Here is a 27,098-nt window from a genome sequence, read left to right on the forward strand (position 1 = left end):
TATTTTTTCATGTTACAGTATGATTGTACCAATCCAAATTTATCTGCTAATAGCTTGTTTCTAATGAATCGTAATGGATTGTTGCTGTTGTTGAGCATGTGACTTTTTTTTAAGTCTTTGAATTTTAAGAGGGCATCATGTTGTTGACATCCGCAAAATATTTGTGGTCTGACTTTAATAAAAATGTGTTTTTATTTCACTGCATTGTTACTATGATTGCAGAAATTCAGTTTTAACTGAAAGAAGAGGCTTGCAAGGTGATTTTAAAATGTTTTTTTTTCTTTTGCTGTGTCCCACTTGGATGTCAGGCATGATGGAAACTCCTGCTTGGTGAATTGCAAAGTGAAAACTGGTTTTATGGATTGCCATCTGAGTAGATTCATTAATTAGTCTGTATTAAGATTTAGAATTGCGTTTTTAGTGTTGCTTGAACATTGAGGCCAAGATGTTCAAAACAGGATGCATAGTTGGGCATCTATTTCCTTATGTGAATACCTAAACTAGTGACCAGATGTTAAGAATTTCTCAATTCAGTTGATCAGTACTTGATGCTTGGAGACTATAGAAACCTGGCTGCATATGTTCTGCTTTTTCAAAATCTTGATTTGAGACTTTCAAGTCTGCTATAAAATATTTTTACTCCTGGTTTTCAACTCTGTGAGGAACATCATTGGGCTGCTCATATATAGAAACTCCATAGCTGACTATCTTTGGAAATGCATGCGTAAGAATTTCAATTATGAGTCTAACTGCATATTGGTAGAATTCTTTAATGCAGCAAATGGACAAGTAAATAATACAGTTCTTACCTTTGCAGAACTGTCTAGAAATACTTTGTAGCCATGGTGGACTAGAGGCTGAGAGAAAAGATAAGTGTAATCGAACATTGCATGATGTTGCTACTGACGATTGCAAACACCTCCTAGAAAACTTAAGTAAGTAAATGCTATCAGCACTATATAAAAAAGTTTTTAGTAAAGAGCTTGTGGGACAAAAGTGGGAAATATTAAAAGGGCAGTTGTCACTTCTTTGGCACCACAAAATTAAGTTTTCTTTTTTAATTAATTTTTTTACATTAAGTTTTTAGCAAGTTTCTATTCTCCAAATTTTGCAAAAGCATATGATAAAATTTTGTTGGATGTTATTAAATGACTTATATCTTAGTTTTTAAAGCATTTGAAAAGATGATATATATTGTACATGTGCAAGCATCCATATCCTCTTAAAATTTCTGAATTTAATATTAGTAATTACTTCTTCCAAAGCTATTATCCTCTTCTTTTCTTCAAATTCTTTCAGGAGAATCATTTAGTGGTGGATAGCTGTCAAATTTCCTCAGACTATGACAATCATCTAGTCATATATGAATCTCTTTTTAGAACGTAGTTTTATTTGTCACTTGTTTATTGTTGAGGGGATTGATTGTTTTATTCTTCAAAAAATGTCTTGGAGATAACATCAAACAACTTCTTTTTTCCACATCAATAACTTCTGTCAGAAGATTGTTCTTCTGTTGGAACCTGTCATCCTTCTCTGTCAGTTTTCTCAAAATTCAGTAGAGCAGGCTGACCTATGTGAGTTAGAACTTAGTCCATGCACTCCCAAGTTCTGTGTTTTCCATTTCTCTGTTTAGTCAGAAGTATTGTCTTTGTAGATTTGTATGCTTTGTATTTATCCCCTTTTTTTGTGTTTGTGTTGTGGTATGTAGGGCTGTGGGTAGTCAAGTTCACTGATTATCAACAAATTAGGGAAGCTTTCTGTGTGCTGCTTCTGATTTTCTTCTTCAGCTATTATAGTATCTAGTATTATAGTATCTTAACATTTTTCTGTAGGTGCAGAGGGGAACACAACTCACTTTCTATTAGAAACTCCTCTGTGGTCTACTTCTTTATCAGACTGAAGCCAATTTCTGATGGCTGAATCTGTAGCCTGTTAAATCGGTGCTTGTATTGTTTCCATCAGTCCTAGTACCCTGTTTCTCTGGTCGGGCTTATAATGGATCCAACTGCTTTTATCGGGTCAGAACCTTTGGACTCCATTTCTCTTCTCTTTCATTTGTTAAGCCTGTAGTTAACATCACTGCAATCATAAGTAGCTTTTTTGCCTCCACAATACCTGATCTGTGGAAGCTTGGAAACACCGCTCTCATCTGGGTTTATGCCTCAACAAACCAAGACTGCATTGTGGGTAAGCTGTGTATGTACCATCCTCTACCTTCCTCACAGCCCAGTAAAGTTTCCACTGTAAGGAATTACATGCATATAAGACAGGAGAATGTGCTCTGACAGATCTGAAAGACTGGGGGACAGAATCGTCAGCTATGCCATAGAGGACACATGCACTGGAATTTAGGCATACACTGTACCTCTGTCCTAGGGGCCTGTTTCCTTGTAGAGAAGTATTTCTTATAGTCATTGCTCATTTCCCTGAGGTCCAGCCATCAGAAGGGCAAGCCTTTGATACATTTCTCATAATCCCACATCTGAAGGATGCCTTTAAATAATCTTTTCCCTATGGTAGGCTAGTGGGTTTAAATCAGAGCTTTTCTGACATCAGAAAGGCTTCATTGGTTTGTATCAGCTGAAGATTTGGCTTCTGAACTCAAAAGCAAAATTAAGATCATGTTGCAAGATCTCATAATAAGCTGATACCTTTTTTTTTTGTGGTGCACTTATTTTTAATTTCAGGGATAATTTCTGAAAGGTATTGTTTTGGCATTAAAGTTAGAAGATAGTTTCATTTTCACTTTTAGTCATCTAAATGATCTGTATAGACTGCTGCTGCTTCTGTTGAGTTGTATTCCATTTTTCAAAGAGCAAGATTTAAAATAACTTCATTAAATTAATTTTGTTTCTAGAATGTACATGTAAGTTTCCTACTTTCTTTTTTTAATATTTTGTCAATTTATTCTATAGCAAATCAAATATACACTTCCAAGTGAATTTTCTGTCTTAGCTCTTAGCTTTTTATTTAAAAATATTTGGCTCAGCTAACTGTGTTTTCCACTTGTGCACTAGTGCCAGAAAATTCCTTTCTGCATTGATAATAAAAATGTCCACAACCATAATGAACTGAAACATTAAGACACTACCTACCATCTGTCTTAATTTATAAGAAATTAGTCTGTAAAGAGGGAATAAAAGATTAAGTAAGTTTTGTCCTGCTTCCTGTTATTTAAGCATAATAATATTGATTTTTTTGTAATGTAAAAAAAGATATATACCTTGATATTTGTTTTTCATCACTGCTCTGATTTTGTGGTGGTGATCTGTGCTGCTCTTTAACATTTGCTTTTCTGTAGCAGGACTTACTTTGTAGCTTTTCTTTGCAATATTAGGTGTTACTGGTCTTTAATAATAGGATTTTTTTAATTGAGTTTTACAGTTTTTCTCATTTTTGGTTTTCTGTTTTTCAACAGATGCTCTTAATGTACCTGTAAGGATTTCAGTCAGTGGCATTGAACCAGCCCATTGTGGTACAGAGGAATTTGATACAGAAAACACAATATGTGCTTTAAATATCCGCAAACAGACATCATGGGATGATTTTTCAAAAGCAGTGAGTCAGGCAGTGACAAACCATTTCCAAGCAATTGCTTCTGATGGATGGAGGAGCCTAGAAGACCTGTCATTTAATAGTGCTGCAGAATCCAACATTGGCCTCAGTGCAAGCAGTATATTATCTGTCAAACTAGGTATCAATAATAAGAAAAGGAAAAACTGGGGATTTTCTTGGATTTGTGAAATCTTGTAAGAAAGATAAAAATATCTTTAGATTTCTGGATCTTTTAAAGCTTAGACTAAGAAAGACCAATACTAGCTATGAAACTTCAAACAGCACTGGCATGAAAGCATTCTTTACTTTTAGCTATGTGTATGGTACAATTCATTAAGCACTTTAATATCATCTTGGGGACCACGGGGCCCTATGTTAATTAGTCCTTTACTCAATTTAGTACTCTGGAGGAGAGACCTGTATTACAGGTGAAATAAAAAAATTCAAAGCAAAGCCCACACTACATCTTCGCAGTACATCCAGAATGTACCATAAATCCAGACTGTAAATCATCAGCATAGGTAGAACAGATAGAACAGAACTACTCCTGTTTTATGTAACTTCACTTATCAAGGTAAAACAGAAAAATCTTTAAAATGGTGAGAAATTGGCCAAAATGTGGCAGTAGTAGTAACAGTTGCATAGGATTCTGAAAATTAATGTGCTTCATCTTAAATCCCCTTCCACCCTCCACGTGCCCACCACCCCAAAAAAGTCCTGTTGACATTAGACTGGGCAAATTATCTTATTTTACTTTATTTTACATGTAAAGATGTATAGACAGGCTAGCTATTGAAACTTGTGCCTCAATTGGCAGGAAGTACTAGTATCCTTAGTCATGTATCAAATAATAGTATGATTTGGTACATGGGACTGGTTTGTTTGTCAAATTTGTCAGTGTATGCACGCAATCTTTGTAAGCAAGTGAATATGCTTGAGCAGGACACTTTATATAGATACAGGGAATATCTCTCTCTCTCTCTCTCTTTTTTCTTTTTAACAGGAAACATTTCATGGTCAACAGGTCAGATTTTTTCCCAGCCACCATGGGACTTTCTCAAGAACAACAGAGCTGAGCATATCACAGTGTTTTTGTTTGGTAATTTTCAATTTGTAATTTCCAGTTTTGAATGTTAAGACACGCCAGATGAAATACATAATTTGAGAATCATTTGCTGCTGGTTTTGTTCTTCAGTGTTACTTGATCCTCAGAAGTATGATATCCAATTAATTAAGTAGATTTGAAAGGGTCTACAACATTTAGAAAATATGCTGGCACATAAAAGCCCTACTACCTTTTTCAGTTATATAATAGTATCCATTTTACTGATGTCATGGATGCATCTATGCTGCTAGATAAATGCCTTTCATTTCTTCACCATTTTAATTTGCATAGCCTGTAATTTTAGGAGATCGCTGTAGAATACTGCATGAAAAGTATATGTATCCATCATACATCCTTAAAAACGTGAGAGATTTAGAAAAGTTATTTGTGCATCTCTTTTCAAAGGACCTCAAGAAGGCTGCCTAAATAGTGTGACTTACGCATCTATGATCCATCTTCAGACACTTCAGAATTACCTCCGCCTGGTAAGTACTAGGCTAGCTCCTCTCTGCATGCTATTTATACATGAAAATACTTCTGTAATAATGTTGACTGAAAAAATTTATCTTCTACTCTGTGAAAGGAAGTCAAGACTTCCAAAAAATGAAATGGGATGAAAGCTATTATTTTAACATAAAGTTCCCCCTAAATCTTAGCCCAAGAACTTTAGTCACGTGAGGATATTAACTTTCTTCTTTAAATAACTGCCATCTGATTAACTGAACTGCTTAGAAAATATATTCAAAGCTCTGTGATATCTTATTTCTTTCCAAAGTTATTTCATTCCACTTTTTGAGGGGAAAGTAAATTAGAGTAACATTCATGTAAGCAATTATTTGGGACTTGAATTTTATTATTAGCTTCTCTCTCTCCCTCCCCCCTCCCCCCCGTAACCCTTACAATTTATTTAATACCTCAAAATGTAAGGATAATTGGATAATATGAGTTAACTTTCATAGATCATTTGTTTTAATATTGCTAATCAAATCAGAATTAGTTTAAAATCTGCATAATTCCTGCTGTGTCCTTGGATAGTATTTTATGCTGTTAGAAGAACAGTTACATGCCATAGGTTTCTGCTGTATTCAACAATATTGCACAATGATATCAGTGTAGTCCCTTACTGACTTTTTAGAGATAAAGTAATTTTACAGTTAAATTAGATGAAATAATTTTTATTCTACTGTATTGATAACATGATCCCATTTCAACTGGAAATAAATTCCTTAGTCCAGGTCCATAAGTTAGGAGTGACTTAAACTACTCTTTGATGATATTAACATCATTCTGGTTTAGCTATTTTAATTTGAAATTAAGGCAATATTTGTGACTCCTAAACTCATCCTTCCTACAGGAATTTTTCAAGTTTTAATGATTGATTGAATGACAAAATATCTTTTCATGTAGTTTTACAAATTAGGATATAAATTCATCAATATATTTCCAAGTTGTTGTATGCAAATATTGCCTATTTTGAAACTAATATAGTAAGGATTATCAACTCCAGAAGTGCAGAATGAAGAATTTTGTCTGTTAGGTGCTGACTGTCCTATCTAGGCAAAAAAAAAATCCAAGTCTATGAACTTTCAAGAATAATTTATTGTCTGTCTGTAGGTTGAACAATACCGTAATGTCATTTTCCACGGTCCAGAAGGAAGTTTGCAAGACTATATAGCATATCAGATAGCGGCCTGCATGAAGGTATTAACACAAACATGTAAAGTAAATTACTTCATAAATTAGAGTTTACACTATTTCACCAAATCTGTAAATTTTCAACACAGCAAAAGCAAGTGGCTGCAGGATCCACATGTGAAATCGTTAAAGTTGAAGTGGATGCTGGTTTCTCCAAGGAGCAGCTTGCAGAATTGTTCATCAGTAGTGGTAAGGTTATTTCAGCAGGACTGATTTTGGTAATTTGTAGGAAAATTTTTAATGGCACAAAGTAAAGAAATATATTAAAACATTTTGTATAGCGGGTGGCATGTTTTAACAGAACCCATAGTTTTCCAGGTGCTTGGGCAATAATGATAAGAGTCTAAACTGAGGCAGAACTAAGTGTGACAGTCCAATAGGGAGCTCTGTCAAAAGTTCATGTCATTTAAGTAAAATTAATAGTTCTTAATATTTTTTTCTGTCTCATTCCTTTTTCCCTTTGTTTGTGAGCCTTTAAAAGTTGATTGCTATGGTTCAGATCTACTGAATCAGAAATGAAGGTCTATTGTTGCCTTATTGTAGCTGTTCTAATGTTGTTTTTTTTTAAAAAAAAAGATATGAGAAGGGAAGCTATAATTATTACCTTTCTGGGAATAAAAGGAACAGTGAAAGAGTTCTTAAAAAGTCAGACCACTTGCTTTTGATAGATGCTTGTTTACTAGATACTTACGTGTGGATCTGAGCCAAATTTTGTCACCCAGGCAGGCAAATGTTTGTTTTTTGGTTTGGGGTTTGGGTTTGTTTTTCTTTTTTTTTTTGTGGGTGTGTGGGTGGTTGAATTTCTGTTGAAATGAACAGTTCTCTCTTAATGGATGCGAATAGCTACATGTAGATTAAAGTCCTGTTACTTGGGTGCTCCACAGTGAAGTATTCTCAGAGTGGTCAGTAGGCTGTACGTGTGTAAATTCACGATGAATGATTGGTAAGAGTGAAAAAAGGACAAAGTAGCCAAAGATGAATGACAGTGAAAATGGGCAAATTAATTATGGAAGCAGAAGAATGGGAGCACATGGGTCAGTCAGTAGGAAGGAGAACGTTAAAAAAAAGGACTAGAATAGTGCTAAAAGTGAAGGAAAAAGCAGTATTTTCTGTAGAGGGCTTTGTCATGGGCAGGTTGTGCTGCATTTTGCCCACATTCATGCATTCGAACTCTGATTTCTTCTATTTCACTATAGTATGAACCATACAGTAATAATGTAGTATATAATATTAATATATAATATATAATGTATAAAATAATATACCAATGACATATAATTTATAATATTATGCATACAGTAATAATATAAGAGCCTGAAAGGTGATATGATGCTTCCTTTTCTTTGGTGCAGTTCAAATTAATTTTGGCTCAAATACAGTTTGCTGTTTGCAAGCAGTTCTCAGATATGTAGCTGCTTTCACCCCTTTGCAGCTTGCTGCTTTTTTTTTTTTTTTACCGTTTCTGTTTTATGAGTGTTTAGGCTTTGGTTTTTTTGTTGACAAAAACTAGCAATATAGTTTGAATCTAACCTTGGTAGCAAGACCTCATTTTCATCCAAAAATGTTGGGCTTTTCTCTTTTATTATTATGGCCTCTTCTACAGCTCTAGGATCTTAACTTTATCTATCATTCAATATGGTCATTCACATTAAAAATAAATGTGATAAATGTCATTACTGCTTGGAATAACCTTGTGTTTCAGGAGCTGTGATTTTCACATTTCACTTTCTGTATTAAAAGAGGCTGGGCTTTAGGCGTTCTAAATTGTACCAATTTCAGTTGTACCAATGCAACACCTGTGGATGCATTGTCATGTGCTACGGTGATGAAACTTTGAGACAGCCAGGGCTTTGAGAGGATCAGCCCCTACCTTTTCCCTTCTCAGTATGGGCAGACCAGAAACACCAAGAGGAATTTGAATCTCATAAGCAAATGTTTTATACAAACAAACTAGAATTACTAACTTTTTAACAGAAAAACTACAGTTCAGTGAGTGAGACTGAATGCTGTCTTCTACCTGCTGTATGTTTGCAGTGTGGGGCCTATTCTTCAAGTATGCTTTCACCCTGTAGCTTTCATTGGTTTTCTTGGTTGCAACAGACCCTGCACGGTCCCCTCTGACAACATCTGTGCTCATGACAAAAAGTAGAGCCATCTCATGGGCTCATACAATGGTGTGCAGTGCTCCATTCTGTTTGTTAGCTTCCTGGTGTAACTTCAGTCTATGCCAGTTTTTTCTCCCAGGAAATCCTGGTCACAGTTTGGAGGATAGCTTGTGCCAGTGATTATTCCCACATGTCATTTTGAGTGCCATCACATCGCTGGGAGAGAAGAGACCAGTTAGTCAGCTAGGCTTTGGTGTTTGGCCTGGAGGCGAGAAAATCATTCATAATCCGGTTTGTTTAGTAGCCACTATCTCTTAGGAAAGCTTCTCCTTTTGGATGCTTTACTCTGTCAGCAACACACTCCTCTTAATAGTCTGTGCTTGTATTTCAGCATTGTGCTGCTGGTTGAGTCTTTCATTTTTCTGCCTGCTTTTTGCTCCATTGTTCTGCTGCATCTCCTGTCCTAGGAGAGCACTCTCCTCTTCTTCTTTTAAATGGATCCATCAGACACAGAGGAGGTACCTGTCCTCCCTGTAATCCAGCTATATCTTCTTAGTAAAACAGGGCGGTAGTATTCAGGAAACTGCAAATAAATAGCAATCATCAGCTACAGTCAGTTGCTGTAAGTTTTGCCCTATTACTCATCATTTTCCTTAATGACCATCTTTAGCACTACCTTCAAAAAGTTCTGAAACAATACAAGGCACATTATACTCAAGACAAGTGTTTCGTTTAATATTTGTATTACAGAAGCATTCATCTGGTATTTAGTATTACAGGAACAATTGCAAAGGCTATATCTCTTTTAGGCAATAAGATGTTAAAATCTGGAAAAATAAAGGAAAATATCTGAAATGTGAAAAAAGGTTATATGTATCATTTTAATATTTATTAGGCTCAGGTGCTACTGTTTGTGCCTCAGACTAGCTCTGATTATTTGGGTGATTCATAAAATATTGAAGGAAGTTTTGAAGAGAGGATAGTAGCAAACAAATAGGGAATTATAGAATGATTGAGTTTCTTATAAACATGGAATATTCTGAATCCTTTTATCGCTACATGTTATAAAGAGTACATGTTAAAAGTTTAAGATGTATTACAGCAAATGAAAGACATTTTTCCAAGGTATTTGCTATCTTTTCCGTTGTATTTCTTTTCAGTGTGCTGAAATCCTTCCTATCTATGAAGTTCCCATTATAGGCATTTCAGGAATTTATTTTAATAGTAGCTTACTTTTTTTTTTCGTATTGTACAGTATCATATACTTTCCATTGTTTGATTTTATGCTTCCGGTTTTGAAAATATTATACAGTCTGTCTGTTTCTGTGAACAAGTTAAAAGGAAAAAAAAAAAATCCTTTGTTGCATTAGTAGCAGTAAAAGCTGTGTACACAAATAAAAGCCAATTTTCATAAGTAGACATTAATAAGATTTTTATATTTCAGCTTGTCTGGTCCCAGTTAAACAGCCTCCTGTAAGCAAGACAACCATTGTGATTTTAGAAAATCTGGAGAGAGCTTCTTTATCTGAATTACTAGGAGATTTTCTGGCACCTCTTGAGAATCGGAGTTCGGAAAATCCTTGCACTATTCAAAGAGGTATTTAAAGAATTTGGGATGGAGAAATGTTTTTACTACAGTACAGTTGTATTATAATACGTGACAAACGGGGAACAGGAGAAAAATGTAATTTGTTCAGTTTTCATATTTGATTGCAAACAGTTGTTCTTAACCAAAATATAGCATGTTTTAAGGCATTAGCCTTATGGTGATTTTTCCTTTCTAATTATGTCACTGCTTCTTGCTTTCATATGGAATCATGTCAAAGCTTTGAGTATTTCAGTAAAATGTTTTATGGTTCATTTTTAGCAAATGGAGTTTCTGGTGCCTTTTACTTTCATGAGAACTGCTTTTTGCTGGGGACAATCGCAAAGTGTCATCTTCATGGCTCTGACCTGCTGGTTCAGCAGCATTTCCGTTGGGTTCAACTTAGGTGGGATGGGGAACCAATGTGTGGCTTGCTTCAAAGGTTTTTAAGAAGAAAAGTTATAAACAAGGTAAGAACTTGAATCAGCTTCAGCAATTTTGTTCATCACCAGGTCTGTGAAATATGTACAATGGTAATGTCAAAAGCTGAGCAGATAACTAAGTTGTTTCAGGGAAAAAGCATTCATTTCTGAGAAGATATAGGCTGTGTATCTTCTTGTGCTTCGCCATGGCTGATTAGCATAAACACGCAGGTTGGCTGCAAATAATGATACTGTGGATACTTGCTTATCCACTGTATGAAAATGTCCTTGAGTAATTTTTTTCATCTTCTGTGTGAGCATGATAGTAAGAATCTGTCCGGCAAACGTAAAATCCCTTCCTGGAGAAGTCTGTTCTACAAATCTAAAATAAGCTAGTATGTTCTGCGTGCATTCTGTGAGTTTTAAGCAGCAGAAAGAGTTTTCATGATTTTCAAATCAAAGAGGAAAGAGGGGTGAAAATATATTAGTAGGGAGTTGATTTGAGCCAATAGGTCTGCTGAAGCTGGAACAAAAGTCCAAAAGAGAATAAAGATCGGAAGTCTGTTTTAACATTAATAAATAAATGGAGGACGGGAAATGAAAAGAAAGATGTGGGCAAAAGCAGAATTGTGGAATTTTGAAAGTTATTTGGAAGAAAACTATTCCAGTGTGATAGCAGCTATTGCAGACAGTCAGGCAGTGTTAGATGTTGGGAGGGGGAGTTTAATCGAAACAGCTGCAAAAGAAAATAGTCTTGGCAGCGGAGTTCTGAACAGGCTTAAAAAGAGAGACTGTTCTAGGAATAGAAAAAACTGTCAGTAGTAGAGAGTCCTGCTCGGGACAACAGACCTACTGTCGGTTCTCATGAGTGTTCAGCTGCATGTATCTTGGTTATCCTTGGGGATGTCATCTCCTGTACCCTGTGCCACAGTTCTCATCTATAAAAGCTTATTGATTCAGAGAGATCCTAAAGAGGAAATGTGTGGTAACTGAACATTTCAGTTATGATAATGAAGAAATTTAGAAACATTCCTATGTATTATTTTAATAGCAACAACAGGAATACAGAATATTAAAAAAGAATCATGAAATGTATTAATGAAACTCTTAATAGAATACTTCCCTTTGATTACTTTTTTCAGGTGCATAGTTATTTATAAGTACTTTTTTCTGTGTGTAACAATGTTTCCTTTTTTCCCCACGTGCTTTAAATCTTGGAGTCCCTGCAGACATAGTAAGCTGGAACCATTATGAGTGGTTGTCTGGTTGAGGGTATGAATAGTTTCCAGAATCCTTGCAGGGGATGGGGAGGGTAGCAATTGTCTGTAGGCAAGTAGGTGGGTTGGTTGAAGCTGGTACCTTGCAGATACGCTATAGTGCTCGAATGAGATATAGGCCAGAGGACAGTGCAATAAAACTATGTAGCAGAATTCTCCTCCATTGTCTTGAGAAGGAAGATTGTATTCCAAGCCTGCACTGGAGAGAATATCTAGTGATCTAAGCCCCTTTGTAAAAGGACAGAAACACTTTGATCGTAGAGCATTCAAGATCAAAGAGAAGGACCCGTCTTCAGTTGAGCACAAGGCCAAGAAATACAGCAATGCAGACGATTGCAGAAGCAGTGGTATTCTGACTTGTTCACAGGCAAAGGCTGGATCAAACTTACTCTGCCAAACTGCTTTGGCTACCAGAAATTGCAGCATCATGTAACAGATGTCATTTTCAGGCTATTTTGTTTAGGCTTAAAAGCAATCCTTAGTCCCATAGGTTAGAGTTTAACAATGTAATAGGGTCCTACCTCTGACTGAAGTTGAACAGAATTTGGGTAGCAATCTCACTGAGCTTATTTTCTCTAAAGCATATATGCAGATAGTGGCTATTTGGAGAAAAAAGCCATGTGTCTTCCTGTATCTTCCCTAATTAAATAATGAATAAAAATGCCCAGTGTACTAGTACTTTTTTTTTTTTTTTCCATACATACAAGTGCCATATGCAAACTCAAATGCCAGTTGGTGTGGGGCTTAAAATAGTGGATTCCAAAGTTAAAAATAGAAGAAAGATTAATCTGTTAAAAAATCTAAGGGAAAGTAAAAGCACATTTATTTTTTGAACAATAGATTATTTCAAAAGATCCTTGCTCTGTATTCTGATACCTTGTTTGTGCCTTAATATTTATGTTTTCAGATGAAAAGTTCTTTTCCCCTTCTTTTGGACTATTAGGGTATATGGGAACAGTTTCAATGTTTTTCTACATTAACTTTATATTGTTTACATGTAGACTCTGTCAAGAAGCTCTGGCTTCAGTGCTGGCAAATACTATCCCTAGTGCATCTTTTAATGCTTCCTTTAATTCAAACTGTTCTAGAGGATAATCCTAGGATTAGGATGATGAAGACTGTAATTTGGAGTCAGATGAAATAGAAGATTTTTCTGGCACCAAATAATTTGCCTTTAACAAGGCATACTAAAAAAATGTAAGTCTTAGGTGAAGGCATCTTTCTTTCATTGCCACTAAATCTTAAGATCAATATGGAAATCCACTGAGAACATGCCTGAATCAGACATTCCTGTTCAGTGTGATTGTACGTTCTTTTATATGCCTTATTTATATCATATACATTGTATAGGGTATGGCAGGTATCTCTTGTAATCCTAATCTTAAACACCATAGAAAAAGCACTGCTGACAAATTTGTGTCTCAGTTTCCCACAAGAAAGTAGACGCATGTCAATTTACTGATAAGGAGGTATCTTTTAAAGTATAGTTGGGGAAATAAGTTTTAATACAACAAGACTTCAATATATTCCATAAAAAGGTTTGACCAGTTTTTGACTGTTCCTGATTTTTGTAATAGCAATATACCAGGAAAAAAAAAAACAAGCCTTCTTGGGGTTTCAAGGAAAGTGTTTGCAGCAGAGGTCTTATGTCACATCAAACATCTTTTCTCACTGCAGTTCAGAGGCAAAGTACCTCCTCCATGTGATCCTGTGTGCAAGATCATAGACTGGATTCTTGCTGTTTGGCACCAGCTGAACTCTTGCTTATCACGTCTAGGAGCGCCTGAAGCACTTATGGGGCCAAAACATTTCTTCTCTTGTCCTGTGGTGCCAGGGCATGGCCAAGCGACAGTGAAGTAAGATTTCTATTTCCTGTTTGACACTGTTCAGTGCCAACTAGATATTTATTACAAATGTAGCAGTTATGTTTTTCCCAAAACCCATCTGACTCAGCAACCTTGAAAGTATTTTAGTGGAGAAGTTATTGAAAGTTTAAAGATTTTTTTTTTTTTTTATATTTAATTACTAGAAGACCAATTCTGAGGGACACAAGTAGGAACTGGCTGTCTAATGCTGGTTGAAACTCAGTCTTGTTGTGATCTTTCAGTTATTTTCTGACAACAGAGGTTGCAAAATATTACTTGTGTAATATGGCTAATACTGCTCAACCCTTTAGAGGTTCTGTTCTTCATTTCAAGACAGCACTGTAAAGAAAGCTGTTCATTAGTGAACAGAGCAATATAAGATTCAAGAAATATGAGCTTGAAAATTGGTAAAGTTTCCTTTTGAAGTTGTATATGAGGGAAATTTGGAGAATGATTTCTCATTCTTTTTAGTACCGGATATAATTTTTAAACATACATACAATTTCACAGATGTATTATCTTAGTAAATAAGGCAGATATATACTTTTTAGCTATACACATGGTTAGATGTCCAGTAACATAAAAGAAGAATGATGAAAATGTTATGTTTTCTTGCCTACAATTGTATGAACATCTGCTCACATTCCAACTTCTCTGCTAATGCTCGCAAGTGGTACAAGAAATAGTTATAGAATTTTAAAATACATTCATTTCATGCTAAGATGTTGCTTGGCTATATTAGAAAGGTAATGAGCCCCTAATTAAGATTCAAACTTATTTAGAATTCAAATAATAACGTTGGTTTCTGGAGATGCAACATTATTTTTCTCACCCTGCTTCTCCTGAATTGCCACTTCTGTTCCCTCTCTGACTTTTCTCTTGTGTACTAGTTTCTGCTGACCCTTCTTCCAGGGTCCTTTGCTTAGTGTGTGCACTGGCTTTCTCATCTTTTGTTCTGTCTGCAGTTCTTGATACATTTTGCTTGTTCATTTTCCTTTTTTTTTAAAAAAGGACAGATTATCTAATATCCAGAGTAATTATCAAAGTCTAAATGTGGATGTAGCATTGACTTGAAATTTTATGGGTGCTGTGAAATAAAAAAAGAATGAAGTATACCATGCATCTATCTCCTGTCTCCCTCTTGAATGATGTCCTCTGAAATGTCTTAATCATTTATTTATTGCAATGGCATTAGTAGAGGACAGAAAAAATATTCTTTGGATACCTTAATTATGCATTTCTGAGTTTGGATTTCTACTAAGTGTAATTTGGACTGGATTCATAATGCTTTATTTATTTATTTATATAGAGCACAAGCCCAAAATGTCTTTTACAGTAGTGATATGCCATCTGACTCCTCATTTTAATGTAGTTTTGGTCCACCAATAAACAATTAAAAAGTACAGCTCCAGTGAGCACTTACTGGACGCTTTCAGTTTAGCAGCATGACGACTAACAGTGTGGTCATGTAACTAGCAATAAATACGTTTAATTAGCAGCTCACTGGTTGCTGTTATTTCGATCTAATTAACCACTCCTGTCCTCTTACCCCTCCTCTCCACTGTGCTATTCTGGTACTTTCTGCATTTGTTAAAGCTTCACTGAGTCAGTTCAATTCATTAAGACAGCAGACAGCTATCTACAAATTTGGTTTGTTCTGGGCTAAGTATTAGCACGAGGCAAGGGGTAGAAGCAGGCAGCTGGGAAGGAAGAGAGAAGGCGTGACAGGAAATTGTTTCTTGCTGTGTGCTGTTTCATGTAGCTTCACGTTTTGGAGAGCAGAATGAATAAATGAAAATTTTAGCTACATTTTTTTCTTGGTTTTGATCTGGGGAATTAAAGATGATGTTCCACCAGTAAAGAGTTTTGCTTTACAGCTCTTTTTCAGGGGCGGGGGAGTGTTATACCTTTCCAAAGTATCACATATATCAAAGAACTGTGGACTTGATCAAGACGAGCACAAATGAAAAGCAAATGTAGGACTGAATTTAAACACCAGGTTGGAATTTTATTGAGAGGACGGCATTGTACAGCCCATTCACTGTTAACTGTTAGATTAAAATGGGCTTAAATAATTTTTTCTTTCCGTCGTTCATTTCTGACCATTTATACTAGCTAGGCAGAAATCAAGAGACAGAGTTCTGTATCACTAAAATGAAAGCAATTGTTTATTTTGGTAGCTTAACTCAGCTAGCACAAGCAGACTGTGTCTATATGGAATGGTATCCACAACATCACGCTAAGGAAGCTTCAAGGAACATTTCCAATATGCATTTTACATCTTATTTTAACAACTGTACTAATTATTTTTCTAAGTAATGTAACTTTTATCAAGCTTATACCAGCACTTTGTAGCATGGATATATATCATAAAAACTCAATCTTATGCTTCATAACTGACAAAAAATACATCTATCAAATGATTCATGTATTCTAACTTTAAAAAAAAAAAAAAAAAAAAAGAAAAGAAAAAGCCTGCATTTTCTTTTTAACTAACAAAAAAAATCATAATCTTTTGGGTAATAAGATGGCTTCTGTGTATCAACATATCCAACAAAATGGTTCATTTAAGTCAAACAGACATTTTAGCCTTCATTTTTTCTAAAAGGATTTCTGCAAAGCTGAAACACCGTATTATAGCCTGTCATTTCCTGTAGACCTTTAATATAAACCCTCTGACTCTCAATCTTACCATCTTCTTCCCTTAAGAGGGTATAAGGAAAAAAAAAGAGTTGGATTTGATCTAAAAAACATTGTCTCGGTGTCTGTTATAGGTGCAAGGTGAGCCTTAACCCTAAAACTCCTAGCCTTTATCCCTTGAGAACTCTAAGCTGTAACAAATAGCATTTATTTATTCCCTGATACAAATTTTTCACTTCTGTGCTAAAAGAATGTAATATTTCTCTCTTAGAAAAGCAAAAATCCCACAAGAACCATGTCCCTTTGAATCAAATTTTTGTAATCAGACCCGGTCTCTAAACCAGACAATCTGGAATATCCACGGCATCCTGGAAACACAGTTCACCATAGATCAAATAAACAAAAGGAGAGTGAGAGCAAGGCAGCTGTATGAATAGAAAGGTCTTGTAAGCTGGAGAAGTTTGGAAACGGAAGAATACTGGAAAGGGTGCAATCATAACTGAATACCTCCTTTTTTCCACCCTGGCAGCAAATAGGCTATGAATGGACACCTGCAAGCATGGAAACTTCTCCATGCACTGGCAAAGGTGAAAGGGGATTTTTTTGTATATACATGAACACAGATCTTTCTGGGACATTCTTTCTTTAAGCCTTAAAATGAAAAGGATGTTTTATAGTCTTTATCTGAAGGAGAAAAAGCATCAGATGGTAAATAGCTTGCCTGAAGAAAGTTAGGTCAAATAATTTAATATAAAGCAAACAAATAAACCCTACCTTAAATAAAATCAATTCCTCTCTGAAATGGGGTACAATAGGAAGTCCAAAATATATGTGCTTCCTGAAAATGCAAAATCTGATATGCTACCCAAAGTATAAAATCTTGGGTTTTGATAATTGTCTCTGAAGTTAAGGGATTGTTTATGTGCCCTACAGGTGGATGTCAAAATTATGGAATGCTGTGATAGCTCCCAGAGTTCAAGAAGCAATACTCTCCAGAGCCTCTGTGAAAAGACCATCTGTACCAGGACAAACAATAGCCAAAAAAAATCCTAGCCAAGGTCAACAGGCTGTTGTTAAAGCTGCTCTCAGTATCTTGCTAAATAAAGCTGTTTTGCATGGCTGTCCTCTACCCAGAACAGGTAACAGTGAACAGTCAGAAAGGCAAGTAGTTGTACATTGCCGAAGTGGGGCTTTTAACTGTTTGATTCCTTTTTTTAAAACTTAACAAAACATAACTGTAGCTATGATGGGAGGTGAGTGGTTAAAAGCATTCACAGTCACTAAACTAAGTAGTTGTATAAGGTAGTCAAATTGCAACAGTCAATTCTTCTCATTGTTCTACTTTTGTTTCAGAGCTAGATAATTATATAGCAGATTTTAAGGGAGGAAATTTTCCTTTATCCGTGGTTTCGAGCTACAAAAATTGTAGTAAGAAAAGAGGTGAGAATGCTTCCTGGAGAAAAGTGAGCACAAGTCCTCGCAAAAAGTCAGGCCATTTATCCTCCCAGTCATGGAATAAGCAGGAGACAAATTCTGAAGGTAAAGCTTTCTATTTTCAATTCTGAAAGAAGGTGTGGGGGTTTAAGATGCGTAGATAGGAATTTAACTTTTCTTCTACATCATGAATTAAAAATTCTCAATTAAATGGCACTTGTGTTTATGTTTACCAGTAAAAAATTGTTTACTTTTTTCCCTAAAAAAATATTTCTTTGTGACTGTGAGGTATCTTACTTATCATTTTTGTTTGTTTGTTTGTTCTAATGCCCTTCCTGTTGTCTGATAATGAGGTAGGCTTTGGCTCAGATGGTGGAAGATTGAGCAGTGGTTCCACCTTATATTGCATGGAATGATGTTCTATCATTCTCTTCCTCAATACCGGATGAGAGAAAGCTTCATTACTTAATTGGTACTCCTTAGTTCTGCACGTAATTTACATTATACCTACTTTTGGGGCATTTTTACATATACTTTATAGCTTCACTACAATAATTTCTATTGTCTGAATCCAAGTAAAAATAAATTAATACATGCATCCTCAGATCATGCATCCCTTGTTCAATCTTATTAGATAAATTGCGTAGAATAATCTAGAAGCCCTGTAGTGGAAGGAAGAGATATTTGGTTTTAAATTGAAGATTTTTGTTTGATTTTCACTTTAATTGCAAAAAATAAATGTAAAAAAACCCTGTGTAGTCACAGATACTGCAAAGTTTTTAATAAGTTTCCACATCACTTTCAGTATGCTGCTTGATAAAGAAGGCTTTATATGACTGGGTCTATGCATGTGTATAAATGTGAAAGTTGTATTAGTAGCTGACACTTTTGAAATGTCTTTTCACCTCAAGATGATAAGCCATCTAACAAGCAGTTCACTACACAAGGATAACGTCTGGATATGTGCAGAAGCAACATATCATTCTTCGAAAAGTACACATCTGTCTAGAAGGAAGATTTAGGAATACCATAACCGAATACAATATCAAAGAGGAAAACTTCTAGAGGGCAAAATCAAATTACTTATTTTTGCTTTTAGAAAATGAGGGTAACTCCTTCAGAGAGAAGAGTTAGGAAGGGATTTAGAGAGAAAGAGGCTTCCCCACACACATACTTTAGACACAGTAAGATTCTAGCCTCAATTACCTCATATATAAAAGACTGAAATACTTGATGTCTGCTACTGTGTAATGTTAAATTGAGATACTCATCTCTTCAGCTGTTGTTCAGAAAGAAGTCTGCTTTTGCTGAACTGCAACTCTAATGTCCTGATTTTGCTTGCTAGTTCTCTGAATTGTGAACTTATCTAGTCCTTCTAAGAGGACTTAAGAAATCAAGTGAACATAACTTGAAGTAGGATGGTTGATACTGTATCTTGTACCTGAGAATGTTCTTGGAGTCCAGTTAATAACTGTGAATATAAGTAAAAAATGGGATGGTGAATTTAATTTAGTAGCCTTCCATTTCCAACTATCAGAATCAATTGTTCCTGATTCCAAGTAAGGGTAAGTTGTTTGACTTTACTTAAATGAAGCCAACTTAAATCTTTTCCTGTTGACAAGTGATTTCTCTTTTAGAGAACTAGTAAAGGTGGTTCAAGTGCCTCGCACAGAAACCTCATGTTCTGTCTTCCACCAAAGTTTGGGCAACTCATGCCTCATTTGCCATTTTAGCAGTTCCATGTGGCCTTAATGCGACTCTGAGCAGTTTCAAGGGATGTATTCTGATCTTTAACAGACTTCATTGATATAATTAGCCAGTAAATGGGAACACATTTTCCCTGTTTATCACAGATTTTAGAATGAAGAAATCAACGCACATGATAACACACTAACAAGTCATTCTCTCTTGTGCAGGTATAAAATCTAAGACTATGTTGCCACCAAACTGTAAGAAAAGAGCTTCTCTCACCACAAAGTAAGTTTTAATTTCTGGTATTTGTAACACTTAGCAAACAATAAAGATGATAAAATTGTGTTGTAAAGCAGCACATTATAATGAATAGGCGAAGAGTTTGTATTTGGTAATGTTTTGGTTCTACATCTGACGAAAGGAAACCTTTTTCATTTTCATTTCCGAGAGAAAATAAAATTTATGTACTTCAATATAATTTTAGAATCCATTTCTGTAATACAAACCTTGCAGCACTACATGTCTTTTTATGTAACAGGATAGTCTATGACTTAAGAATATTATGTAACACTTACTCTGCCATGAAAAGCCAACCGTATGTTTTTTTTCACCTGGCATTATATTTTAAAAACTCCTCTGGCTCTTTTAGCTTACTGAATGGCAATTCAGAATGGTACAGTACATGCACTTTAGTCTAAATGATACAGTGTTTCTCTAAGAAAGTGTACAAATTAGCCAGAGGGAACTGCATTTGAGACTGTTCTTCAGTCTGAAACCTTGGTTCTACCATATTCACAGGCACAGAGAGCATAAAACACTTATGCTTCCAGTGTGCCAGGGGTTTTTTTTAGTGTTTGGAATTAAGTCCAAAAAGGAAAGCAGAATAAAACTGCATCTTAAAAAGAGGAGAATCTTGGCAGATAGTGGGCAGAAGAATCCTTTGTTAAAATTTCAGAATGGAGAGAATAATTTGAATAGAAAGATCTGTTATGATATAACAACTATTGACAGCTATTGCTGCGGCTTAATTAGATGTTATTTTCTTTCTGTTCGCGGTAGTAAAGATCACCTGGAAAGAAATTACTATTTTCCAGGTGTGTATAATATTTATTTTTAAATTGTATATCATAGATTAACTTTAATTCCTCTCTTGGCTTGGGGATTTTTTTAATTAGATCTTCAGAGAAGGATCAACTGAGAAAGTTAAATCTGGAGCAAAGGCTGTCCCTTGGTTCGGATGATGAAGTAGATCTTGTGCAGGAACTTCAAAGTATGTGTTCCAGCAAATCTGAGCCTGATATAAGCAAGGTAAACACAAGGTTTTTAAATAATTTTTGTCATTAACATATGCAGTTGTTTGCTACATGTTTAAAATAAATTTTTAAATTGCAAGTGCTGCCTGAACTGAAGAAAATTATTAAATTATTTGGGAATAAGCCAAAGTCAACTAATAAATTATACATTTGAGGGTAACTGTTCTGGTTTAATGTACATTATTTTAAATTACACCTTCACTATTTTTTTTGTAGAGGTTTTTGCAATGGAGGCTGAAATTTATGAGTTCATAAATGCTAGAGACAATAGCCTTCTCTGCATTATTGTTCTCCATGTTATCTTTTACGCTGTCATTGCTTCCACTGGGAAACTGTTTTGTAGTCTTAAAGACATAGAAAGTTTTTCCTAATACACATTGCACATTTGGTTTGTTTAATATAATCCCATTAGCCATCACAGAACTGGCTCAAAGCTCCTCTGCTGTGTAGGCAAAATTCAGTTTTGCTGCCCCAAGCAAGAAAGAATGGATTGGCCTAATTCTTTTTCTTTAACAGTGGGAGAAGAGGGTGGAGGAGGCTTGCAAGGCTCATAGGTTTCGGGCTAAGTTCTATGCTGGAATGGGTTTTGGGTATTTATGGGAGGCCATAACCTATGGGAGTGGGGAGTAGAGCCGTGGATTTCTCTCATTTTTCATTCTACACCAAAAGCATCCAGTTGTCCCTGAGGCTGTAGCTATTTAGTCTTTTCCTCTTTTCCTCCTAGCACAGCTGAAGTAGATGGCTGTGGCAGCAGGCTGTGCTCACACTGGAGCGGCTGATCCATCTCTTTTAAAACACAGACAGAGTCAGTCTTAGGCTGTTGTCCACTTAGGCTGTGCATTATATCTTCTAGGATCTCCCTGAATAGCAGTTCCATTAGTTTTGCTTTATTAAGTATTCTGTTTATTCTTAGAAGTCAACCAAGTTTTTATTAAAAAAAGAAACACTGTGTTTGGGAAGATTTTTTTTTTTTTAAAGTACTTACCATACTTGCATGAGTCACATGCACCAAGCTGGCAAGCTAATCTCTAGTCAGTTAGCAGGGATTTACCATATCTATCCTTGAAAGAATGAGATGTGCTTAAAGAAATGGTAACCAACTTAAAATTGTGTTTAATAACATGTAAAATGTAATTGCTTGTTGTTGACAATTCAAGGAAATATGGGTTAGATAAGGAAGGAGATAGATGTCACTGTCTTTTGTTCAGTTTCCTCACCATGGGTGGAACCATCCATGGCTGGAATTTCTGTTGTTAATTCCCTAGCTGCCTAGTAGAGCCTTACAGAAGTAAGGGTGCTGTTGCATATTTTCTTTGTGTGATGTAATTTCAGGCTGCCATCAAAATAAGTGCTTCTACTCTCTCATTTGCCCTTTCACTCAAATATGTTCCTTCTCCATCTGTTTTGCTGGGATTGAGTACTTTTGCAGTTGCAGAGTTCAATCGGATCAGCTTGCCCCAGGATAAAATAGCTAGTTCTTAGTGAGGACGGAAGGCTGATCAGACTCTACCTGCTATTGCATGGTCACAAGATTTAATAGAAAATAGTAGGGAAGAAACATGGCAGGAGGAAGAGAAAAGGATCATTCCTTTCTGTGATGTTCCTGGGGCTGAACAAAACTTAACGTGAAACTGCCTTTAAGCTCTGCTGAATAGTATTGCTCTGGAAATGTACGTTTAATCTTCCTCTGATAATAGTTGATGTGAAATCTCTGTCTTTATCTCCCACCTCCTACAAATGCACTCAAGAGTAAAGGAAGGATATTTTAATTGTTCTTTGGATATTTTTGCATTGCATTGCACAGAAACTACATGAAAATAAAATCAGGACTCCAAAATTTGGCAAATTGAAACATAATTTGTGCTGTGAATAATTAAAAAATCAACATTTTCTTATGTTTTTTAGATTGCAGATTCTAAGGATGAGCTATTGATGTTCAATAACTCTCAGAACAGTCCTGTGTTTTCAGCAAGTGGTACTAACCCAAGTAAAACAACAGCACAAAAGGTAGGTGAAACAAGTTTTGTAGTAGGATAGGGAAGGTGTCTTGAGTTGCTCCAAAATCTGAATTCCTGATTGGGTCCAAAGATCCAGTGACCTGTTTATTACAAGAATAAACTGTCACGATCCTTAGGAAACTTGCTAGACATACTATGCCAAGTTTCTTCCATGTGTCTTAATGGAAACTAAAGATTTATTAAACAATGGATGTATTTGTTTCAGTTTTCATGTTTACATAAAGCCATCTCCCTAGGCCAAGTATTGTTAACATTACTTTGATATTGTAAGTTATTTGCATCAGATTTTAAGAGAAAAGCCCCAGGTTCATTTTTTCCCCCAATTAATGCTATTCAGTAAGTTTGCAAAAGTGCAAAACTTTTTTAAATTCTTGATGTAAAATTGCTGGCTCATGGTTTATTTTTGTACCTTTTTTTTTTTCGTGATTACCCAAATATATATGATTTCAAACCACTGTTTTCCTAAGTGTTATTATCTAAGTAGAATTGAGCTGCTCTGGTGTCAAAGGTCTCAGTGGCAGAAATTTTGAGAAGACTTGATATTACCAGAGTTTGTGAAGAATAGCGTTATCTTTTTTTAAGAAGGGATTCAGTTTCTTTTTTTCTACCTAGCTATTTGTTGTAATAAACTGTTGTCTTGCCACGTTATTTATGAGAAATCAAAAGAAACCCTATGTTATAAGTTTGGTGATTCTGGGAAAAGATAGTCTAAATATAAACACACTTTACTAACTTCAGAGCCATTTCAGAGTGGGAAGATAAGCTGAGTACTACTGAAAGGTATAATAGGTCCACTGTATTTTCTTCTTCTTGAAATTGAAATCACTGTTTGTGGGCGCTAACTTCCCTACTAAATATGAAGATGAAATTATATCCCGCTTACTTTTCATTCTTTGGATAATAAAGTAAAAATTACGCTTTATTCATTGTTACACTTTTTTCCCTTTTCTTTCTTGCTCCTTGTGTTTTTGAGCATCAAGAGAGCTTCAGAGCGCACAGCTCTAACATTAGCCAGGGCAGAATCTGTTGTCTATGTTCCCTTGCTAGGCCTTCTGTGTTCCCGCAATAAAGGGTCCTCTAGAGTCCAATCCAGACACTTTTATCTGACTGCAATAAATTGTTTTATAGAGAAACTGTCTATTTTCTGCAGGTACAATGAAGTAGCCCTGAAAATAGCTTAACTTGCACACCTAAGCATTAAAAAAGTTAAGTTGGATGAGATGACTTGCCACCCTTGCCATCAGAATTTTTCATATCCAAATATTCAAAATGTTAGAATAGTTTCTGTAATTTCACTTAAAATCCAGAGAACAGTCTCTGCTGAACAGAAACAATTTTAACATTGCAGATCCACATTTAGATATGCTGCTTTTGAGTATTTCTGTAAATACATTAATTTCAGACCTTCCAAATCAGAGCTTCACATAGTAGTGATGCCTGGATAATTTGGTAAGTCAGCTGACTTACCTGTTCCTTACCTGTTCCTACTGTAAATTTTTCCTAGTGAATTTTTTTCCTTTTAAAATTCATTCTAACAATGTAAGGCATAACTATATTGACTCTGGAGGTAGACAAGCTTAGCTACCTTTGAATTTTTTGAAGAACTTAGTCAAAAGATTTCATACAGAATTACAAAAAAAATTATTTCCCATATCTTTCTGGGGAGATGTTGGCCAAAATGAAGGAAACACAAGCCAACATTTTGCTAGAGGGGAAAGAGGTCTAACTGAATGACAAGCTTTCTTTCTAGATTTAATAATTACTGCAACAAATTTATCAAAAATCTAGAAGAGCGCACACTCAGTTCGGAAGCAGAAGTCAAACTTTTAGAGGCAATAGTAATGATGATAAACCTATGCAGCTGCAAGAACTGGTGTCTGAAAAAGAGTTTGAGGTTAGAAAAGCATTCTGTTCAAAAGGTAAATAGAAATCTGTAGGTAACAAAAGCAATGCTGCATGAGCAGTGGAGATCTTATCAACAGTAATAAGACAAATTACTTAAAATGGCAACATACCCATAATGTTATTTTAATTGGCTAAAACTAAAAAAGCTTTCAAGTATGTGAAGGAGAAAGAGAAAACTGGTAAGAGATGCAAAATCTTTGATCCAGGACACAAATTGATGAAATCAAGGATTAATAAGGAATAGACAGCAATGACTAGTCTGTTTTCATGCTACCAACCTTTATGTGAGGAGCAGTAGCTGATGGTGAAAATGAACTTTTTTAATATTGCTTCCCAGAGGGTGATCTGGATGCAACTGATGCTAACAGTTAAGGTCCTAATTCTCCTTTCCTGTCAGTGGAAAAATAGGCATCTCTCATGTTATGTATGTTATGATGTATGTTAGTGACCATCGTAAAATGGCTTAACTAACCTCTTTCTCCTTGACTACAAAGGAACAAAAAGTGACAACATACCTCACTTTGGCACTTCAGCTATCTAAATTTGGAGAGGGTGAATATAGTCCACTTTTTAAGAATGTAGCTTCTTAGAACAAATAATTTGAGATGCTAAAATCTAATTCATAAGAGAACAATCTATGAGATTGTGGATTAAAATGTAGCATTTCAACTTCCGTTCTTGAAGTATTATTTTTCTCATGGTTATTTTGTTTTTATTTGTGGCAGTGATGGTACAAAAAAGTTAAATATCTTTATTCAAGCTGTAAAGCTGAATTTTCTGCTCATAACTACCTATTTTTTTCCTTTTAGCTGTGGCTGCAGCTGTCATATTTGCACAGTAATGAAAGAAAGAACATGTATTTTTTTTATTTAGGTACTTCTGAAATTGAGACCTCTGAGAATCAAATTTAAGTTTTTTTCAATGGCAATGCAAAAATCGCATTGACTTATTCTGGTATTCCAAGATGTTGATGATATTTCCTTTCAGTCAAAGAAGCAAAAAAGAGCCATAGTTTGTTCACCAAGTAGTAAGCAGCTGTCATATTAAACTGCAAAAGATTGTAAATAACAAGGGTTCCATGGGGCTGGTAAGGTGGGTTGGTTGGTTGTTTTTCAGGTCAAACAGCAATAATTATTTATACAGAAAATGCTTTTTTTTATTCATAGGATGGAATGCGTCCTCTCAGCAGCAGTCGAACTGTGGAAAGCAGCAACAGTAAATCAAAGACAGAGTTGGGTGTTTCAAGAGTTAAATCTTTTCTTCCTGTTCCTAGAAGTAAAGTCACCCAGCCTTCTCAGAATACTAAAAAAAGCAGCAGCAGTAATACAAGGCAAATAGAAGCAGATAATAACACAAAAAGAGAGATTTGGAATTTGCACAAAAAAGAACAAATAGAAAAATCTAATAAATAAACCTGCCTACCGTACAATTTCTGTGTTCATATAATCTCTATTGCAAAGAACCAAGTACTCAAATATGTAAATATTTTTTAAAAATAAACTGTTTCCCTGTAATGTAAAGTTTGTACAGGACCACAGTTTTATTTCTATGTAAATCAGCTAGAAATTATATTGATTTAAACTTCAGAAATAGGCAGTTTTGCCACCTTCATAGATTTTCTTTTTTCTTTTATTATGGAAATTACTCATTTAAATGATAATATTCAGGGGTACTACCACAGGATTCTGTTTGTGTATATACTGTACATAAATATATTCTATTAAGTTCACGTGTTAAACTGCATCCAGATGAGTTGCACAATATGTACAGCAATGGCTTAAAGCTATTGTACATGCATTTTAAAGACATGTTTTTATCTTCACTTAATGAAAAATTAATGGAATGTGGCAATAACTAAAATGATTGGAAATGCAGATCAATTACTTTCAGCTACAAGCCATATTAAATACTTTGATTTCCCCATCATCTGCCTGCTGAATTGTGATTTTTGTTTCTCCCAAACTTCTCTTCATCTAAAATGTCATGAATTTCCATTATAGCTTTTCTCTTTTAAAAAAGGAAAGAGATTGAGAAATTAAAATGCAATAAAAGTTATTTTTCTCAGACTCTTATTCTTTGATAGAATTGAAGAAAATGTGATCATTTATTAACTTAGTTTTTCTTGTATACTGTAAAAACTTTTATATGCTTCATTAGTGTTTTAAAAGTATCCGGGAAATAATAGTGTTTTACAGAAACAGATTTTACTGAAAAGGAATTGGAGCACAAGCTTAACTACAGTATTATCAGAGATAATGTAGTAGCGATAATATGAGTTACTATGTAATTATCAATTTCTATTGTGGATTTAAGATGTAATTGCTGTGAAATTATACTTGAGTTGCAGTTAAAATTAAGTCTTTTTCATTTTTCCCCCCATTACAGAGATAGATCATGTTCCCATGAGGGAGAGTTTCTGTGAAGGGAATATTTCCCCAATCTCTCTTTACGGTAGCTACAGTTACAGACTTGTGAACTGTAAGAATG

The 27,098-nt window shown here is 35.2% G+C and overlaps 1 protein-coding gene across 1 annotated transcript in view; it reads left to right on the plus strand.

Annotated features, from left to right (window-relative positions):
• The window catches only part of CTTNBP2 (cortactin binding protein 2), an 85,638-nt gene extending 59,615 nt beyond the window's left edge, over nucleotides 1-26,023 (plus strand). Inside the window, exons 9-23 of the mRNA XM_075724079.1 lie at nucleotides 818-935; nucleotides 3,419-3,694; nucleotides 4,559-4,654; nucleotides 5,066-5,145; nucleotides 6,275-6,361; nucleotides 6,445-6,544; nucleotides 9,905-10,057; nucleotides 10,328-10,515; nucleotides 13,422-13,600; nucleotides 17,183-17,388; nucleotides 17,603-17,788; nucleotides 19,600-19,660; nucleotides 20,551-20,683; nucleotides 22,594-22,695; nucleotides 25,778-26,023. Coding sequence (XP_075580194.1) covers nucleotides 818-935; nucleotides 3,419-3,694; nucleotides 4,559-4,654; nucleotides 5,066-5,145; nucleotides 6,275-6,361; nucleotides 6,445-6,544; nucleotides 9,905-10,057; nucleotides 10,328-10,515; nucleotides 13,422-13,600; nucleotides 17,183-17,388; nucleotides 17,603-17,788; nucleotides 19,600-19,660; nucleotides 20,551-20,683; nucleotides 22,594-22,695; nucleotides 25,778-26,023 — 2,211 coding nt within the window. The remainder of the gene's footprint in view (nucleotides 1-817; nucleotides 936-3,418; nucleotides 3,695-4,558; nucleotides 4,655-5,065; nucleotides 5,146-6,274; nucleotides 6,362-6,444; nucleotides 6,545-9,904; nucleotides 10,058-10,327; nucleotides 10,516-13,421; nucleotides 13,601-17,182; nucleotides 17,389-17,602; nucleotides 17,789-19,599; nucleotides 19,661-20,550; nucleotides 20,684-22,593; nucleotides 22,696-25,777) is intronic.
• The last annotated feature ends 1,075 nt before the right edge of the window (nucleotides 26,024-27,098 follow it).

Source organism: Pelecanus crispus, chromosome 1, assembly GCF_030463565.1.
Source record: "Pelecanus crispus isolate bPelCri1 chromosome 1, bPelCri1.pri, whole genome shotgun sequence".
Classification (NCBI taxonomy): Eukaryota; Metazoa; Chordata; class Aves; order Pelecaniformes; family Pelecanidae; genus Pelecanus; species Pelecanus crispus.